Raw genomic sequence first — 21,066 nt, 5'->3', positions numbered from 1 at the left:
ATAGGGACAGTGACCTGAGTTACAGGACAATGCAAGACTTCACAGCAATAGAAAATACACACTAGGAAAAAAAAGTAAACTGCTACAGTATATGCTGCAAAACCTGGAAGGGAAGCCACTAAACCAGGTATGTTCGACAGTATTGTTATGGTGTGAAAATTATTTTTCTTTATTAATAAATGTAGGCTTCAATACACTGTCTTTGGAAGCCCACCTGGCTTGTTACTCATGTATTGCTATATATTGTAAATTGCTAATGCAATGGAAATTCCATTGCTATTAGCAAATACTTGTCTTGATATTTCAGAGGGTACATACTTGCAATTTTACATTGTAAATATCATTTATATGGTTTAAGTTTGTATTAGATAAACACTACCAACTAAACAGATCAGATTACATAGACACAACAGCCATTTTTATTGTTTAAACCTTGGTTAACTGATCTGATATCACATTATTTAGAAAGTATGGACATATTATGGATATTTTGCTATCTGAACAAATTTATTTATAAAAATAGTAGGCAGATATTCTTACCTGACACACTCTGTATACACCAAAGTCCCCTTTTATCCAAAAATATGAGAAGTGCCCATAACCTGTTTGAAACAGATACGCAGCAACCAGAACTCGAATGTGCATGTACACAGGCAAAAACTGTTGAGAAAAATAAAGTACCTTTTATAAATGGCCATGTAAATGTTTGGGCTTTCCTTTCCCCCTCTATTTTAAGCTATTTCTGCATTGCAGTAAATCACATTGAACTAAGAAAAGAAACACTGTGGTACACTGCCCTATTTCTTACTAAGTTCTTTTGGTGTCCCAACCTCTGATGTTAAAATCAATTTCTTCTCTTTATTGCTCTACACTTGCCATATTCTATTACTAGTTACGAGAGACTGAAGACAGGCTCCTTGAAAGCTCACCTTCAGCAGGTTCAAGTTGCTAGCAATTAAAAATAAATTAATGTAATATTCCACACAGAGGAAACAAATGCATTTTTTCACTGGTCAAGTAACATATATGTTTTTATCAATCAAATCTACACTTAGAGAGAAAAACTAACTCTGCTAATGCCATGTTTAAAACTTCTGGAACAACAGCATTACTTATTCATTCTATTCAGTTCTAATGCCCATTTACACTATCTTTCTTTTGAAACAACATACCCAAATTGCATTCCCACTAAAAAAAAAAAAAAAAAAAAAATTCAAATCACTTACAGTGCTTGCTCCAGAGATATGATAAATCAAAATAACAAGTTGCATCCAGCCCTTCCATTCATCAGTCTGTTCTCTATTTAACACTTTAGTCTAATGCAAAACAAAACAAGAGTGTTGCTATTCCAAAAAGAACAACGAACATCTACAAAATGAGGAGAAAAGGTTCAAAACAATAAACCACTTTATGGGTAAATGATCTCAACTGTAAAAGTCTTGTCTAGTGGACACAGATTTAGCATGATTTACACTCTCTTACAGCTGAGCTCTGATCAATTCCAGTTTGAAAGAGTGTGAATGACTAAAGTGGTCACACCCATATGGCTTCAAAAGGCCTTTGCATCTAATTCTATGCAAACATTATACTGCTTGAGAAAGCATTTTTTGCAGATGAGTTATACTGACTTTGAAAAATTAAATACTTAGCAATTGGTTATTTCACATACAAATTGGGAAACAACATTTTAAGCAGGATGTCAAGGTGATCATTACCTCTTTGGTATTTTCAGTATAAAATACCCCCAAAACCAAGATATAGACGATTGGTATGAAGAAAGATGAATGTGTGTAAAATTTATTTTCCTTCATGAAAAGATTTGCTCTGTCACACAGATAAAAATAGGTCATGATTAGACCAAGTTTGCAAAAGCATTGTAAGAGCATCTCTAAAGTAGAAATGTTAGGTGTGCTGATGGCAGGTTTCTTCTCCTCTCCACTTTCCAAATCAGTGCATGATTTGTTCTTCCGATAATTATTCCGATGAATTAAGCTGATAATTAAATATCCAATAATGGACAAAGTAAAGAAACAGAAAGCTATCTTCTGTATCAGAGTGAGAGGAGGCTGAGGCTGGCAGCAGGAGCCATCAATGGGCTTCATTATTTTATTGCAGTAGACATTCATAAGTATCATTGCATTCTGTAAAAAAAAAAATAAGCAGTTTTGGTATTAAATTTCTAATAAAAAAGTTAACATTTCCATCAAAAGAAATTTTCTTCTGCATCACACACTGACATAAACCATGCAATTCTCCCTTATCATTACAAAGATAAAATCTTCCAGTCCCACTTTATACCCAGTTGCATTCAATAGTCCAGTCAAAACACCTCTTCCAAAAAAAAAAAAATACTTGAGCTTCTAGAGGTAAGCAAAAATGCCTAATCCTAGAACAGGAGGATTCTCTCTACTGGATGCAGAAGGTCTATAAATGAAAAATAGCTCACTAGCTATGGTCCTAAAGGGGCACAGTAAGACAAGTCTCTAAAACATGACAGTGAGACTGAAACATGTGGTAAGATGACATTTAGTTCATCCAGTACTTTCAAGCAATGGAAACCTGCAAAGGAGTGGAACCAAAAGTGACATGATGGGAGAGCTCTTTCAAATAAAGGGCAGACTGAAAAGCTCAGAGGGGCTCACTGCATGCATATATATATTGGTTAGTAAAAGAGAAGAAATAAAGTCAGAGGCACTCCATGCAACCAGGAAGGTCTATACTGTTTGTTATCTTCTTCATACTCCCTACCAAACCAAATTTTCTGGACACAAAGGGGAAAATTTAAGACTTACTTCTTAGCACTGCTTTACAAGTCATTACCACCTTAACTCATTCACACACATGAAAACATGAAGTTTGCACTCAGGTTCTAAAAGATCTAGTGGATTAACAGCTATTTTAAAATAGTTATGCACTATTGCATTTGCTATTTTTTTAAAAATGCCTATAAAACTGACTGCACTCCCACCCACTGGGATTTTCTGAACAAAATTCCCTGACAAATGCAGTTCTCATTACACCCATATTGTTTGCAATTTCAGAGCATTCGCTTCAGATCTTCTTTTACTATTAATACTTTTAATGTTGACCAGTGATAAAAACACTTACTGTATCTCTGCTTGATTCAGGGAGATGCAGGCCATCTGCAGACTTCATGATAGTTTCTTGTGCTATCAATTTTGATACACTGAACACTTTAACTTTAGCTTTGGAATTTCGGGAGCTGCTGTTCAGAATCCGAACAGCTGCTTCATTATAAGCATCTATTTTCTCATTAGTGATCATTTTCCGATTTTCACTCAGCATATCTTCATAAACAGGATCTGAATTTGCAAGGACAAAGAATGAACACATTAGTCTTCTACTTGTCAAAGAGGTTCCTTAGCTCAAGTTGCACAGGCTACTTTCATTTAAGAGGTCACAATTGTTTAATTGTACAGAAAAAATGTACAGGAATAAATGACTGCTACAGTTACTAGAGTTGCTTACAATGAAATGTTCTTATCACCATTCCCTATTAATGCATATGGACTTGTAGGTTAGAAAGCTCTGGCCAGACATGAATGCTTGCTTAATTATCTGAATCCAGGAAAAGCACATAATGCTGGAGTTCAGAGCTGCTTATGCTTTCTCTCAGCAACAGAACCTCCCAAGAGAAGACTCTAAAGGAAAGAGGGCAGAAGACAGGCACCAGAACAGACATACAAAAAAAAAAAAAACAAACAACTTTCTCAAACCCTCTAGTTTCTGGGGGAAAAAACCAGCTCATTTCTCCTAAGTGATAGGCCACAAACATATTCCACTTGCTCCTACTGATTCCAGTTTAACTGATGGCAGAATCTCAGTTTTACAGAAAAAAGGGTCGACTTAATTGCCTACAGGCTTCAGAAATCATGTAAAGCTTAAAATAAAGTGATACGGGGTTCTAGATCAAAAGGTCAGCTGGAGGTCATAAGGTTCCTGTGAAAAGCTGCTGCTGTGACACATTCTGTGAGATGCAGATTTACTTTAGCTACCTCACGCCTATGTTTGGATAACCAATGTCTAGACAACTCTGTGTACAGACTGCTTCTCTTCCCATTTGGGCCATTAAGACACTCAGAGATTACCTAAATGGACCAGATCCTTAGCAAGAGGATGGTGGGACATGTCTGACAGTCAATTGCTTCTGGTATAAATAAACATGGTTTTGAAAGGAATGGGAGAAGACTGATTTGTTTATTCAGATTTACCTCTAGAACCACCTTTGATAGGCACTTGGATGTGACTGTAAGGGTACAGCTGGGTATATTGCTCAAAATCTGCCTATGCTTCTAACTAAGGTGATGATAATCTAAAATGCCATGTTCTGTGACAGAGGAACCAGGAGAAAATTCTACCTATGAGCTCATTCTTCAGTTTCAGGGAAATAGTTTAGTTTTATTGAAGAAAAGCAAAACAATGTAAGCTTGGTGCCATAATAAAAATTTCACTGACTCATTGTGAGCCATGATTTCTCATCACAGGGTAGAGAAACAAGTTTCATTCTAGAGACTTAAATTCTCTATACTCTCAGGAGTGTGTCTATTCATTCCAGACACACACAGAGGACACACCTGTTCAACCTCTCCTATAATTAATATAATCTGAAAATTCAATTGAACAAAACCACAGGAATACTGCTGTTGCATGCACTTGTGTTCTTGACTCCCAGGAGGTATGTATGGAGCACAGCACAGGGAGAATAGACCTGGCATGTTGAGTCTGAGAGTAAGCTAACAAAGAATTAAGAGTTCATAGTGCAAGTTTTTCCTGCCAGAGCTTTGAAATCTCTATCACTAGTAACAGCTATTTAGGTATCAGCTTAGTTAAAACTGCAAGAAAGGACAGACTGAGGTTCAAACAACACCTTTTTCAGTCTGCAAGTAAGCAGTAGGGATTAAGTTTTCCATATCCTTCAACATCATGATTCAACAGACAGTGACGGCACAAATTGTTACCTACTGTTCACTACTTTACCTTGTAAGACCCAGTAAACATCACTACTTATTGCTAATTTTTCCAAAAGAGGTGCAATTGAAGTGATATTGATTTTATATTGTGCAAGGGCTTCGTTGCTGCCATTGTGAATCTTGATAGACCACTGGAGAAACAAAGAAATAGATTCAGAACCTGTATGTCTGAGGAGTCGTAATTGATTCCCTTGCTCCATTAGTAGCTATTTTTCATTATTTCTATACAGCTAGATTTCTTCAGTGTCCTATTCAAAAGTGCTAAAAAAAATTCTTTTGGACCAAGCAGCTATCCAGACAGATAATTACATTCAATCACATCATCTACAAACAGAGTATTTAACATTCAACTTATGTGTATATTTGGCTTTTCAGAAATTAAATGACACGAGATGTTTTAATTCAAAGTCTCTTGGTTTTATCCAACGATGAAGTCGCAAAGCCAGTCTTGTTACTGAAAAATCATGGCCAGCTCAGTCAATTCTACCCTAGAAAAACTGACCACAGCAAGAGGTGCATACAAACAAAACTTGATGGTGGTATCAAGTTCCAGTATTTCCATCTGTTTTGCAGATATCCACTGGGACAAAAAAAAGGGGCGGGGGGAAAGAAAGCCATTTTAATTTCTGGTTTAATCTTCTATAGGAAATGACAGGGAGAATGCTACAGCCACACAAGAATTCCTCCTAACTTTTGAAAATTATTTCCCACACTGTATGAAAAATGGATGTAGCATTTTTTTAAAGTTACTGTATCTATACTGATGTAGCAAAAACTAAAAAAAGCAAAACCAAAACAATTAGCCTAAATTTAGCGAACTCTAGTTAAATATCTACATAAAAATTTAATTGTAAGACAAGTACACTGATTAATGCACTTCCTGAAAATATTATTCAATATAAATTAATACTTCATGAAACCAAATAACAGACAGCTGCTCTGAGAACTCACACTGGAAAAAAAGAAGCAGTTTCTCCCAGCAGCTAAATACTTACTTTTGAAACACCAACAGAATTTAACAGACAGTTAGTTAAAGCAGTGTTCCATACAACAGGAAGTCAGGAATTAAGAATCAGAGCACTGTAGTGACATTCTCAGAGAAGCTCCTTTTCCCAAAATAAGCAAGCAACTGACTTTTGTATGAGCTGGAGGAACTCCAGCTTTTAAGACTTAACTTCTATTTATAAACTGTTATGCAGTTGACATCTTAAGGCAGACATGTCCAGGCCAAAGACAAACTCAAGAGCTAGGTTAAAGACAGGTAAATTTCAAAATGCTGTTAAGTCCAAGAGCACACACCAGTTTTAATCTACTGGCAGGTTACCACACCAGTGTCAGCTATGGTGAGGTTGCTGATGTGTCTGATTTTTGAAGCTTTTAGTTTTTTGGAAGTCCCTTAAAATAGGGGATGTTTATTTTTGTCCAACTTTGGATATCATATTAAATGTTTTGTATAAATATACAAGTGTTAAAAAGAGCAGAGCCTCCCCTGCATACTGTTACTTTGTATCTCCTGCTGTCCACAAAAGGCAACAAGCTACGGCTAATGTATACATATGAGTATGTATACTCACTACAAGTGTCCTGTAGTTTTGCAACCTGAGCTTCAGCATGCCAGAACATTATCCATATATAATGGTATTTTCTGTATGAAATACAATGACTCATCCTACATTCTAAGACTGAGAAAAGATATTCTAGGCTTACTACGATTCCTAAAACTCAAATATTTGTGTGGATTCTACAGAGGAAGGGAACTTAGGGGTTCAACTAAAGGAAAAGGAGAATTTTTGATCCCTCAGGAAATGTGTGGAGGTCTACATACATACATGGCCTCCCCTTAAAACTGAGGGAATTCCTCCTTAGATGGGCACGCCCAGAAATTTCCAGATTGGTAGAGTGCCTCAATGTCTCTGAACCAAACTGCTTTTGAAGGATTTTGTTTAAAATGCAACACATTACTCCCCCCCTTTTACATTTCAGCTGGTATGAAAATATAATAGCTAATTCCTTTCAAATTCCAATTCCCAAATATATGGAAGTAAGGGACATTAAATGTGGAAATAATGAGATGAGCATTTGTTTGACTTGACTGTATTACTAGAACAGACTACTTAGGGGAGGCTGTTGAATTCCATCCCTGGAAGTTCTGAAGAACTGGTTGACTCTTGTCAAGTGCAACACAGGTAGAAATTATCCTGCCTGGTGACAAACTGATGGGTTAGGACACCTCTTCTGGTCCTTGTCAGCCCTGTTTTCTGTGATGTTGCAGTGCACAGCCGTGGTGGAATCTTTCAGTGGAACAAGATTCCAGAACTCTGATCTGTTTGGTTGTTGAATTATCCATGTAAAATTATGAATTTTACCTCTCTCTCTCTCTCTCTCTCTATATATATACATATAAAAGAAATAAGTGCAGTCAAAGAGACCATCCCAGATCGGGCCATGCTCAAAAGTAGAATTTTGTGAGTGCAAAAGGTGTATTAAAAATACACCTCAGTTAGTATACAAATACTTTATTTAACTTTTGAAATTAATAATCTGCTTTTAATTAAAAACTTTATTAGCTTGGTTAAAGCAAATTAATGCTTATTAACCAGTATTGCTGACAAAAAGCAAGTACTGTACATCACACAGCTATAATAAAGTACACCTGATATTTTAAAACTACTTTTTGTAACAGCACATTCACTGAAAATACATATTTTATTATAAACTGGGTTTAACAACTTGATCATGTAACCAACTTGAGAATATTAAAGTTATCCTACAAGAACTTCCTTCTTTACTAAAATCCCCCATGCATGTATAACTTACCGTGGCAGCTCCTACTACAATTATATGAGGTTTTGCCACAGAACCCTAAGACACAAAAATAAAAAGGAATTAATTTGAAAATATTCGTAAATTATACTTATTATTAAGACTCATACCTTAATTAACTGTGACTCACTTGTCCATCAGCTAATGGTTACAAAAGAGTAGACTGCAGATATATTACAGAGAACAGATACCTGAATTTTCACATAATAGAATCTACAAAAGCCTGAAGTATCAATAAGCATCTACAATCACAATCAGTTTAGCAGCATAAGTTCTCTTTAAAAGCTCTTTAAACATCTACTCCTAAGGTCATCAAGTAAACACTATTGAACTTTTTATCTCAGTCTCAGCATTGTCAAACATCTGTTAGAGCTGTTGCACTGACCATTGTTACCCCAGGGGTCTGACAGTTCTATGTAGGACAAGGACAAGGGCCAGTGCACTCAAACACAAGAGCATACAGAAACAAACAGTCCTGAGCACCTCAGTACCAGTTTTACCCTGGCATAGCAAGGAAAACTAGAAGCTCTCAGTTTTTGTAGAAACCACAGAAAAAGAAATCCAAATGATAACTTCAGCTATCATGATGGAAAGTGTTATGCAAGAATGATCAATAGGCTAGCAAAAAAATAGTCCCACAAGAATCACAGTGCACTACTACTAAATAACTCCAGGCTATTGAAAGGTCAACTAAGGAAGAAACAAGAAAAAAATTATTTGCCAATCTGTAAACATATTACTTGTTGTCAGAGTTACATACAGAATAACATGACAAGCTGCATCATAACTGAACCATATAAAATAATTAGTAATTGAGGGAGATACTGAAAACAAATAAAATCAAGGAATTCTTGATTTTGCAAATTACCTTTGACCATCACTCTGAAACACTCAAATTATCATATAGACAAAATCATTGAATCATAGTATATCTCAAGCTGGAATAGACCCGTAAGGATCAAAATATTTGGCCACATTGAAGTGGAGTCATTGCAGCCACAGAGGAAGCAAAATGCCAAACCAGACTGAAATTCTTTTAGCTCTTAACAGGATAAATTAACTTGCTCCTAGGAAGTAGGTTTTTGTAGTTTGCTTAGGGTTTTTTTGGTCCGAGTGATACCATCTTTGGAAGACCAGGAGATACCCAGAAACATATACACCAGTAAACATCCCCTTTTCACTACTCTGAAGTCAAATTTTAGATCTCTTAAAACAAACCTCAGTCCAAGATTTGATACGCTGCCTCATAGAGCCATTAACTTCTGGATACCACAGAAAATCCTGTAAAATAAAGGAAGAGTTTCTCTGCAAGCTTAAAAGACAATCAGCAGACTAAAACAACAAATGCAAAAAACCAAACTAATTGCCATCAATTCAACTGTAAAGGAAAAACATTTGGCTCAGTGTGATCTCTTTATAGTTAGCATTAAAAGCCTGACATCTTACTCCAGCATGGAAAACAGAAAGCAAAGAAAAAAAAGGGGAGAAAAAGCCAACAAACCCTCAAAACTTTTCCCACATGAGAAACAAATTTTTATTTGTAGTTCAGGAGTTGGAATTTCACCAAGAAGGTAATCTTTTAATGTCTGCCAAATAGGATGTCCTTGGGTTTCCAATGCAATCAGGGATAAATCCAAGGTCACATCTATAACTTGCTAGAACTTGCTTTTTGCTCTATTTTCCACATTTTTACCAGCAGGTTTTCTTTGTTCCAAAGCTTAAAACAATTGATAGCATGAAAGAATAATTTTCAAACAAAACCCAAACCTAACAATTTACCTTACAACTTCATAAACTATCAGCTGTTTAAATCTAATAGTGTCATGGCTATTAAACACATTACCTACCAGCATTCTTTTAGATGCCCAGAGCAGTGCTCAGCTTTCATCTAGGACAGTCTAGACTAGTGCTATTATGTCTCCCAGCTAAAGCCATGACTTCCTAGCATTTAGTTACTCCTTAGGACAGCACTATTGGATAGTCTAAAAATACATGTTGAAATGAGATGGCAGGGACTACACGTGCACAAACTATTGTGAGGAAACTTTGTAACGCAGAATGCTGAAACACCATCAGCAGAAACACTCCTCTGGATGGTTACATTTTGGTAGTTCGCTTGAGTACTGTCAATTCCTGATTTGGCTGTGGAACCTGTGAGCAACCATGCAGTCCTCTGCAGTGGCTAAAGGACAGAAGAGTCACTGTGATGACTAGAAAGGGCAAAATTAAACTCTCCACTTGTTCCCAGTAATTTTTTCTTTTGTTGGTCAAGTATTTTCCACATATGGATTACTGGGTCACAGCCAGTCTGAATGTGGAAATTCAGCTACCATGCCAATAATGTCGAAGAGCAACACTTCATCAAAACAAGGAAGCAGCAGACTGGGAATATATTCTTAACTACCTAGACATCTCCCAAAAGCCCAGACCTGCCATCTCAAATCTTGGTGGTTAGGCACCTTCCAAGACTTAAGGAGTTTTGAAGACGTGATCCTGTCAGGCTAGCTCAATGCAAATCACACTGCATCAGTCCCTTTGTCCTGTGTTCTGTGTCATCTTTTCCATCATTCAGATAACCACATGATGAGCCACGTCAGACCTGAACAAAAAGTAACTTTTTGAATCCAACAAAGTAACTTTTTGGCTGACTGACTCCTGAAACAACCCACTCCACAGCTTACCAGTGCTAGTTACAGCACAAACACAGGAACATACTGTGAAGGCCAACAGAGTTGGTTAGCACATGCTTAAACTGCCATGGGCTTACACCCTAAAATGTTATTCTGTACCCAAAATCTTAAACATGTACACAAACAAATACTGAAAATTCACATTCAGACAGCTCAGCAAACACACTGCTTCTTTGGTTTGGTGAACAGAGAATGAGTTTTCTTCAGGGAATAAATAAATACATGACTAGCACAATCCCAGCACTGCTGATAGCTGTCATGGGAAGCAAAGAAAGCTATTGAGGACAGCATTTCCATTGCCAGGGCAGAGGAGAACAGAGCCCTTCAGAAAAACTAGCCTCAAATACTTTGTTTGTTTTCTTTTTTTAAATATCCACATTATAACCAACATTGTGCTTATTTCTCCATGAAAAAACAGTGTAAGGAATACTTGTTGAGATAGCACAGAAAACTCAATGGTAATTACAATTACCAATCCAAGGAAGACCCAGATACATATTCTTACAGCATGAAAAGAGTAAACTTCCTGGCAAAAGCTATTGTTGGAAAGGCCAAATTATGAGACCTGACAAAAAGAAAAATTATACACAGTTCCAGAGCTTATGCACAAAACTAAGCCACAATACAAGTACTCCATGCCAAATTCTCTCAAAATATAGTATGTTATGATACACTCTGAAATATCCATAAAATATTTACAAAGAATGTTGATGGTCTTAACCTTGACTTTACAGCTCTGACTGCAATTTCAATTACATTGTATGAAATAGTAACATGATTGCAGTTTAACACTAGATAAAAACTTACCACTTTAATTGCAGCAGATTTATCTTCAAATGGGATATTTCCATGCTGTCAAAAAACCCCAAAACAATAAAAACTAAGCAAAACTTTTAGAATGAAAAGAAAATATTTACATACCTATGCTAACTTGCTCTCACCCAAAGGTTTATCTTCAGTGGAAAGGATTTTTCTTGTATAAACATGTCAGTGTACTCACACAAAATATTTATGTTGCTTTCTTGATAAAACAAGCTACTCGAATAAACAGTTATTTTTCCTGGAAGAAATCTAGCCAACAAAGTCTGAAATGCTTTCTGGTCACTCTGTTGCAAAGGTATTGAATCTTTTCCTAAATTTAGCCTACCAACATAAGAAATACTTATGACTTTTCCCTTTTTCCTCTTTCTTTTCTTACACTGCCTTCCTCCAGCCTTCCTTTTCATCTGCCCATCTCCTTTACACAAGCAACACAGTTTTAGTTAAAGAATAAAAGAAAACAAACTCAGGCAGAAATAAAATCTAGAATGCATTATTAAATTTTCTGAGTGAAAACTGTAAGAAACCAGAAAGGAAGGGGTCAGATATGCATATACCATCCTCCTTTAAAATTACTAAATACAGTATTAATTTCAATCCAGGTCCATAAGAACAAGTGTACTTCTCTTCTTCAAATTGAGATCTTGATTTCAATAACACTTGACAAAAGATACTCTCAACTCAAAATCCATTATAACACTCTATCATCTCACCATTATTTTTGGGCAGCAAGAGTGACCTAACCAACTGACTAGGAAAAACAGAGTTCTGGGATCAATCAAACATCTTGTTTTGACAAGAGAAAGTGACTGCATGCTGAATGCCGCACAAGCTGCCAGCTTGCACTTCTAAGTGACAGGATTACTAAATAATTGACAAATCTGATGTACTGTTGAAAGTGAAAGGTGTTTTTCCATCACATATATACATACATCTATGAAGATATTGCCCAAGAAGGATGATATAGCAAAAGAAATCAACATTACGTTCAACAAATGATACAGCTATATCTTTTCTTCCTCCTTCCACCTGGCTGTTTACATACTTCACCTTATAAAACTCAGACAGCTCTTCATCAGTGATCAAGAAGAAGGTAAGACTTGAAGCTATTTTTAGTTTCAGCTTCAAGTTAGACCTGGAAATCTGTCATTGCCCCAAGGATTTTTACGAACAGATTAGATCAGCAATTTAACTGACATTTTAAATGACAAATTATAAGGCACAAATTACTACTATTTAAAGAAACACAAAGGAGCAATCATTTTCTCATCAAGAAACCAAATATGAAGCATAAATTGCCATGGGACAAGTCAGCTTCATTAATTTATTCCCAGGCTGCTGCAAGCTTTCTCCTGAGCTTCCTAGTTCTCTTCTCAGATTCATAATTATCTCATCTGTAACCAAACAATTATTTTGGTATAATCTTGTTCTTCTTCAAAAGACCTTTCTGTGCTTCTCCTTCCTGATGGCTAGGCCAGCAAACAGCATAATTTGTTTTTCTGAAGTTTAGACAAGAGTTATGAGGTAATTGGGAAGAAAGAAACAAAAAAATCAATCACCAAAATAAGCTATCTTACCTTAATTCCCTCTTCTTTGACTTGAGGATTTATGAGTTTTATAAATGAATAGAACAGCTGTCGAATTCTAGAATCTCCTATAAACACAACATGTTTGTCTACGAGGCAATTTTTTGCTTCACTGTAAAACAAAACAGTAACAGTAATGTTACAGAAAATATATATCTTAGAAAGAAGTATTCTGAAATTCTACAGAGCTATATAGATTATTCTGAACATTATATCCAGCTCTAAGGCGTGGTAATTTTTTTAAAAACATGCTGAGTTAATAAACAGTTTATTGCAATTTGCACAGAATTGAAAATGAACTCTCTTGCTAATGTGATTAGGCAAACAACTAAGCAGGTTTTTCCTATTATGTCTACTACAAATATAATAGTCTCAAAATGGTAATATACAGCATAATTCAAAAAAACCCCCAAAACTTCTCTTACTAGGAGGTGAAAAAAAGTGATCAGTAATTTTGTTTAGGATATTTTTACTTGCAATTTGACACGTATAAAATAAAGTGAGCAAGAAATGACACTACAATTACTACAGCTGCAGTCAAAAAATGACTCTTCTTTCCAGAGGAACAGAAGACATGAGTTTCCTTACCTATTTTTATACTTATGCATCATACAACTGTGAGGCTGCCATACTTTTTCTCCAAGAAATCTCCCACTGGACAGAAGATACTCACATGTATCACCACCTTTAAAATGTTATATTAAGATTAGAATTCAGACACATGAAATGTAAAACATAGCCCCATTGCTGTTATAAAAAACAATCTGACAATATTTGAAAAACAGAAATTGAAATAATCAACAGTAGTAAACAAATTTAACTGATTGTAAATACATCTTGTACAAGTTTCTGCAAGTTGCTTTTTCACTTATTATACAACACTGTGCTGTAAATCCCAGCCCCAGTCACAAAATGTTAGTGATCCCACTTCTGCTGTCAGAAAGATGTTATGACTTAGAATGGCATTTCCTTTAAAATTTGCCAATCCACCCTGCAATCTACTATCCAGAATATGCTAACATGAAATTAAAGAATACAACTGTTGAATAAAATAATCTTCTACACAGAATCACCATGCACAGCATCTTGTATAGAACACAAAACTCATCACAACATTTGGAAGAAAGTCTGTTACATCTCCCTGTTTAAGACATTTGGTCACGTGGTCACCTTAGAACAGGTGACATGGATTAATATGCAAAAAAAAATCCCAAAAATATTTACATGTCAATTTGCTGATCATTCTGAACTGCATTTATCTTTTCCAGTCAATAAGTTTTATGCTAATTAAGATTAATCACTTTACAGGTGCTGATGTTTCAGGTCATGTTAAGTTTCAAATATCTCAGTTGTGAAATCAGTGACTGTTATCTTCCCAACTCCATGTCAGATTCTGCTGCCTTATAACTAAACACAACTGAACACCATTCACTGCAAGAGAAGTTGCTCTCCAACATTTTTGTCATACTTGGCATTTCCAAGCACTGACAAACAGTGAAATGGCTGTGAATGAAACGGTAGGGACTTGTTCTAGCTCGTGCAGAAACAATGTACCACTGCCCTACCTCACAGTTTCTTCACTTCATTACACTCAACTCATACTTTGGTTTTCAAGCAACACACTTCCCTGATCCTCAAACTTGCAAACTCTACATGTAGCAAACTCTACATGTAAACTATCCTTTCAAGTAAGTTGCATAAAAAACGAAACTGTCAGGAATAATAAAAAAACCAATCTAATCAAAAGCAACATGAATTTGATAATGAGGTGACTTAGAGTTATTCCTGATATAAAGTCCTCCACTTTGCAGATGATGACAACTAGGAGATGTATCAAAGTGATGTAAGAGTGAACCATGTAGAAGAATACCTATGACTAATCAGACTCTCTCTGACATCCATTAACTTGCTGAGAAAGATGCATAAGAAAATAAGGACAGTTATTCATGGTCAGACCAATGGTCAGTCTAGCCTGGTATTCCACCTTCAACAGGGGCCATAAGCAGATGCTCAGAGATGAGTAAGAAGAGGGCAAGTAAACATCACGTTCTTGCCTAATATTGTCCCAACTGTGTTCATTTCAGGGACTTACTAAACTGGACGTGCAGTCTTCAAGTTTTTAGCACCCACAGCATCCTTCTACAAGAGTTTTCTACATCCACAGCTGATGCTTGAAGAATCATCTGCCTTTATTTGAAATATGGTTTCTACTAGATTTACTTGGCACTCCCTGGTTCTTCCATGGGACAAGGCAGCTTGGACTTATGTCTGTCATGATTTGTAGACCGCTATAACTTCTTTCTCAATCAAGTTTTCAAGACTGGAGGATGTCCTTATCTTGAGGTCATGACCCAAGCTTGGTGTCTCTGTACTCCATGGCACTCCCACCACAATAATTGCCCATAAATAGATCAATCCATCATACTACAGTATGCTCACTGAAGTAACATTCTAAACATCACACATGGTATATGTTTTAAACATAGAGACAATAATTCATGTCAAGGGATTATGCCTTCTTTCCCAACTCCAGGTACTGATTATCTCATTATTGCCCTGAGCAATAATTAGAAAGCTCCTGAGACTCATTAGGAGCATTACTGATGTTTGATATCTTCCTTTAAACATAACAGTAGAAAACAGGGGGAGAAGATGAGGGAGGGGAATAAAACAAAACTGAAACAGCAGCCAAGAAAGTAAACTGGAGGTTACAGACCAGACAGTGCCTCCAGGAATGCTCAACTCTGGCTTTAGCAGATGAAATAGCAGCCAAAGAACAATGCTCATTTTAATACACCACAACTTCATCTTAACCATCAATGAGATCTTAAAAGAAAAAAAACCAAAACAAAAACAAACAACAAAAAGCCCAACCCCCAAAAAACCCCAAAATCTGAGAAAAAGAATTCCAAGTGCCATTGTATACACAAAACACAGACCATTCTTTTTAAATTCTTTCGCTGTGTAAATTATCCTTCCAACACATTACCCTTTTATGCTCACTTAGATACACTACATTACAGGTATACAAAGTGCATAATTTCTCTGAAGTTTATTATGCTCATTATTCTAATTTATCATTCCTCAATATTGTGGTTATTCCATTGAAATTGTGAAATCTCAAAGTCTTCATTCAGCATCAGAGCAGACTAAGTTTCCCAAAGCTTTCTCTAAAAAGCATACTCTCTTTTTCAAAGAGCTGGAAATTCAATTGTTCTCTATTATTCAAAATAAAAAATGTCATTTTTAACAGAGTCTACTACTGTTGATTTTAAGAATGCAAACTTTTAAATAAAAGCTTATTTCCAAAAAGGTTTAGGACTGTACCTTTGAAATAGAACAACTGAAAAACATACAGCACTAACTTCATAGGATAGTATGTAAACATTCAATCCACTTAACTCTTCACAAGTTAAAGACAGTTTGTACCTTCTCTTAATTCACATTCTTTTGCAAAAAATTGTAGGTGACCCCTAGCACAGTCTTCCTGAACATGAATCTGACCTTTCACAACCCCAGTTCAACATTTTTTCAAACAAGCAAATTTTATAAAGGCAAGTTTGACTGGGAAGTACACTGGGCTGCTCCTATCTATTACATGTACTTGCATGGCTGAGGCCAAAATTAGATAAAACCTTAACATGTAATGACAATCAGACAAAAGGGAAAGGATAAAGGCACAACAAACACAGCAATCCCTTCAGTGGCATGGCCTGGCTTTCACAGCCTGCAACCTCAAACCTGTTTGCAGCCCCACCTCATCTGCCCTCTGGAAACTAGAATAACCCTTTTGGGGATATTTTTGGTATAAAATCTTGGTATAAAATATCTTGTGTGGAAAAGAAAGTGCTTTCTTGCTATCACTTTAACTGTATTGCCTGCTAATTTCATTTTTCAGTTGATACGTTTTCTGTTGCAGCACAGTAACAATCAATTTACCTTCCCCCAATAATTCCTAATATTTGAGATCATTAACAGGTTTCTGTCCAGGCTACAGAATTTTATTCAATTTCATTATTTCTCGTAGAGAAGCTGTTCTATTCTTCTGCCATTTGTGCTGCTCTTTTGTACACGCTTTCCAAGTTCTATTATCCCACTACTAAGAGTGGGTGACCAACACCACTGAGAATAAGTGAGGTGCCAGTCAGCTTTAGCTGTGCACTATCAGTGAAAACCTCTGTTTTTTTCATTAATTGTCAAAAGTACTGTGGCATTTGCTGAATTTCAACTGTTTGATATCACTGAAGGTTTGCAGAATGATCTCTTCGATAAAAGCACCTCTGCTTTTATCCATCCTAAAAGTTCTGTTGTAATTTTTCCACCCTCCTTTTCTAAACTTCTCTTTTGAACATTGTATGTTCACAGAAGCCCAAATTGGGAACTCTGTTTTCACTATGACTCCACATCCTCCTACCTTTTAAACAGTTACGGGAAAACCTCTCCCTTACCCTCTAATTGCTTCAAGAAACTAAAAGCCTTAGGCAAAAAAACTTGAAATGTTTGTAACAATTCATACAGACCATATCAATTTACATGAAGGCCAGCAGATTCTCACCATTTTGCAATCTGAGACTCACTCCCTTTCTTAGCTCTCCCAGAATATACTGAAATTATGCATATATTATTTTCCTTGTAACCTGCTTGATATGGCAGTCTCTATTTTCTTAGTCTTCCAACGCCTCTTTAAAAGTTTGCCACTCTCCTCCTGTCTAGTTTTGTGACTCTCTTGTGCCTTAAGGAACACTGCACAACAGGTAAGTTCAATTAACTCATGCTTGAGCTACTCTAGAATTCAGTAAAGGCTTCCATGTCTTCCAATTTAATACTAGTCGGTTTATCAGACTTACTGACATGCCAGCTAGAGGGTAAATCTAGGGAATTGTATACATAAAGATCCCTACTCCTTTTCCCATTTCTACAATGAACTGTCTCAGCCTTGTTTACCATGAATGCTGGCAGCAAGTGTTAGAACACGACACCAGTTGTCCTACAACAAAGCCTGGATGACCTCCCTACAGATCAACTTTTTAATTTACCCACAAAAACATACCACGTTTTTTAGCGTGACACAGAAACAAGTAAATATTTCCTTCAGCAGCTCCATTTGCATTTGCGGATCATGCCAAGACTCTCTGCTTCACGGCCAAAGCAGCCCTAGCGAGGAGGAACGAGCAGAGCTCCCAGCGCCCCGTAACCGAGGTGCACCCGGGCGCAGCCGGTCACGGCCACAGCTGCGCTCGCTCGGTCCCCAGAGCTTGTCCACAGCCACCGACAACACGTGAAACCAGACAGCTCTTTACTTCGCTTCATCCACCAAAGCGGCTGGTTTCTTTACGTTTGAGGCGATGGTTCAAAGAGTGAAACAACATATACCAAATCTCGTACCAATTAAGACTTTAACCACTAATTTCCAGGCAATTAGTCATTAATCATGCCGTGCGGGAACGAGTGACAGGGAAGAAGTCACCCTTTACCCCTGCAGCTTCACCTGCCGCAGGCCGGGTCCCCGGAGCTGCGGCGCGCTCTCAGTGCAAACACCGCATCGCCACAGCCCCGCCAGCCTCACTCGCCCCTTTCACTCCGCGGGGCCTCGCCCGACCGCCGGGGCCTGCGGCGACCCCCAAGCCGGGCCCGCAGGGCCCCGTGGGCCGGGTCCCCGCCGCTGTCCCCCAGGGTCGCGTCCCGCGGCAGCTGGCGAGCCGCCGCGCCACGCTGCCCACACCGCCGCGGCTGCCTCGGGCGGAGGGACCCACCGCTCTCCCTACACGGCCACGGTTCCCGAGCTCCGCCGGGGCTCTACCGGGGCTCCGCCTCCCCGGCCCGGCAGCAGCGGCCCCCCACGGAGCGCCCGCGGCCGCCCCCTCACCTCGGTAGCGGCGGGAGGCGGCGTGACAGGCGGTGAGGAGCAGGACGGCGCCCAGCGCCAGCGCCTTGGCGCTCCTCACGCTGAAGTAGTAGTTGATCTCCCGTTTGCCCCCGGTGTAGGCCAGCGCCGCCATCTTGGCTCCTCCATGACAACAGCGTGCGATGGGGCGGGCGGGCGCGGCGGGGCAGCACTGGGTCCCCGCCGGCGGCCAACGCGGACCCCGCCGCTGCCGCCGTCCCCGCCGCCGCGGCCGAGAGCAGCCCCACACCCCGCGACCGCCGGGGCGGGGCCGGCGCCCCTCTCCTAGCGCCGCCGCTTCCCCTCGGCCGCCAGCGGGCGGCCCCAGTGCTCGCCTCCCCGCCCCGCGGCGCCGGGGGGATGCGGTGGCTCCCGGTGGATCCCACCGGATTCCTCTGCGCTCAGCCCGAGCTCCGCGGCTGAGGGGGCGGCGGCGAGGCGGAGAGCCTGTGGGGACTGTGCTCCGTGAATGAGTAGCTGGGCGAGGGTCTGTGCCGCACACGGTCCGTAACTGGCACTGAACAGGGAGGGCTTCTTTCCAAATAATGCGATTTTTTAACACTTGTCACTCTTGTGTTGACAAGGAAATGGTCATTCCGGTCTGGGAGACGCTCACTCCCTCTGAACGCGGGTAACTGTACAAGCAAGCTGACACACTCACAGAATCACAGAATCAATTATGTTGGAAAAGACCCCTGGGATCGTCGGGTCCAACCTATGACCGAACACCCCCATGTCAATTAGACCATGTCACTAAGTTTAAGGAAAGACATCCAGGCTTTCCTTGAACACTTCCATGGTGACTCCACGACATCCCCGGGAAGCCCTTAATCACCTTTTCCCTGAAGAAATTCTTCCCAATGTTCAACCTAAACTCACCGTGGTGCATCTTAAGACTGCGTCCTCTCATCCTATAGCTATTTGCCTGGATTAAGAGGCCGACCCCCACAGATTTACCTGGGCTTGGGGGATGGATGAAATGATTGCTGAAATCAAACTTTGCTAAGATTTGCAAAAGGGAAATTCTGCTGCTCCACAAGCAGCTACCTGAGCTGGGCAGGAAATCTGGGCTCTGAATCCAATCCCTCACCAGTGATGGGGCTGGGAAGCTGCCACCAAGCCCGGCAGGCCTGGAGCAGGGCAGGTTGTCACGGGAAAGACATTTCCACAGAATAAAGTAACCATATATAAACTGCATAAACAAATCTAAAACTTAGGAAATGTGTGCAGTATATAGTCACATGAAGATGGGAAATGAATATGGGAAATAAAGAGTGAGCATTCATCAAGCCTTGGGTGCATGATGAAGTACATACTGTACTAGACAGGTTCCCTCAGATCCAGCAGAACTCTTTTCATTAGGACTGGCAAAAAAAAAAAAAAAAAAAAACAACAAACCAACAACAGAAAGAGTGTCATCGTCGTCCCCCCCTTTTCTTTTTAAATTTTTTTAACTGAATGAGTAAATAATAATAATTAATTGTCTGGGTTTTGAACACATAAAAAGTCCAATTTTCATTTCACTAACCGTTCATTTCCCTGTCATCCAAAAAAACCCTAATCTGAAAGTTCTGCAAATCATTGAGTTTGATTATTCATTTAATAATACATGAAAAAATAATTTTGTGGAGAAAAAAGAGAAGAGAAACATTTGAAAAAAACCCAGGAAGTCTACACATTGCAAACAAAGCTTTATTTTGAAACGTTATCTGAAAAACTGATGAACTTAAAGCATTATGCAAACATCATGTAATGTACGTACAAAATGCAAGTTCTAAGTATTATTCTGCTGTGTGCTGTTACTATATATATAATGTATATCCCATTTCTATCCAACCAATGTCTTTACTATCTGCCAACATATAGCCCATACTTATTTTCTATTCAAGTCTGTCTGTTGATTTGTTCACTTTCTCAGTATTCTTTTTAAATAATAAAAGCACTATTTTAAAGTGCTCAGGTTTATTCTCTCAGGGAGAGAGAGAGAAAAGGTACCAAGTATACAGATGGGTAGTTACTTGGTTATGTTTTTCCAGAAAAACCCCAACAAAACCAAACTAAAACAATGACAACAACAAAAATCCGAACAAACCACCCCCCCCCCCCCCCCCCCGCAGTTCTGGTTGTAGTAGGGATTATTTTGCTCCATAAATGAAAAGTTCTCATGGATGCATTATTTTTTGCTCATGCCTCATTCAAAAATACAAGAATTTTCATAGCCTTCTTTCTGTGAACAAATCTTCTCATTTGTTAAAATATTCCTGTTAGTGCTT

General features: G+C 38.6%; 1 protein-coding gene across 4 annotated transcripts in view; it reads right to left on the bottom strand.

Moving 5' to 3' along the window:
* Nucleotides 1-19,120, bottom strand: part of LOC138106410 (N-acetylneuraminate 9-O-acetyltransferase) — a 29,227-nt gene extending 10,107 nt beyond the window's left edge. The window contains exons 1-11 of one of the 4 annotated variants that reach the window (XM_069006968.1): nt 18,776-19,120; nt 13,498-13,594; nt 12,901-13,021; nt 11,312-11,356; nt 9,033-9,095; nt 7,809-7,853; nt 4,999-5,122; nt 3,109-3,323; nt 1,716-2,141; nt 1,227-1,316; nt 541-660 (exon numbers count right to left, since the gene is read on the bottom strand). In XM_069006968.1, the coding sequence (XP_068863069.1) occupies nt 541-660; nt 1,227-1,316; nt 1,716-2,141; nt 3,109-3,323; nt 4,999-5,122; nt 7,809-7,853; nt 9,033-9,095; nt 11,312-11,356; nt 12,901-13,021; nt 13,498-13,594; nt 18,776-18,908 (1,479 nt within the window). In that variant the 5' untranslated portion in view covers nt 18,909-19,120. Of the gene's footprint in view, nt 1-540; nt 661-1,226; nt 1,317-1,715; nt 2,142-3,108; nt 3,324-4,998; nt 5,123-7,808; nt 7,854-9,032; nt 9,096-11,311; nt 11,357-12,900; nt 13,022-13,497; nt 13,595-17,959; nt 18,042-18,294; nt 18,361-18,397; nt 18,422-18,775 lie in introns of those variants that run through there. The other 3 variants (XM_069006971.1, XM_069006970.1, XM_069006969.1) reach the window with 3 other exon arrangements.
* Nucleotides 19,121-21,066: the final 1,946 nt, after the last annotated feature.

The sequence above is a fragment of the Aphelocoma coerulescens genome, chromosome 2, assembly GCF_041296385.1.
Source record: "Aphelocoma coerulescens isolate FSJ_1873_10779 chromosome 2, UR_Acoe_1.0, whole genome shotgun sequence".
NCBI classification, from domain to species: Eukaryota; Metazoa; Chordata; class Aves; order Passeriformes; family Corvidae; genus Aphelocoma; species Aphelocoma coerulescens.
Note: the sequence above shows the minus strand (reverse complement) of the source record. Positions and strands in the feature narration are given on the sequence as shown.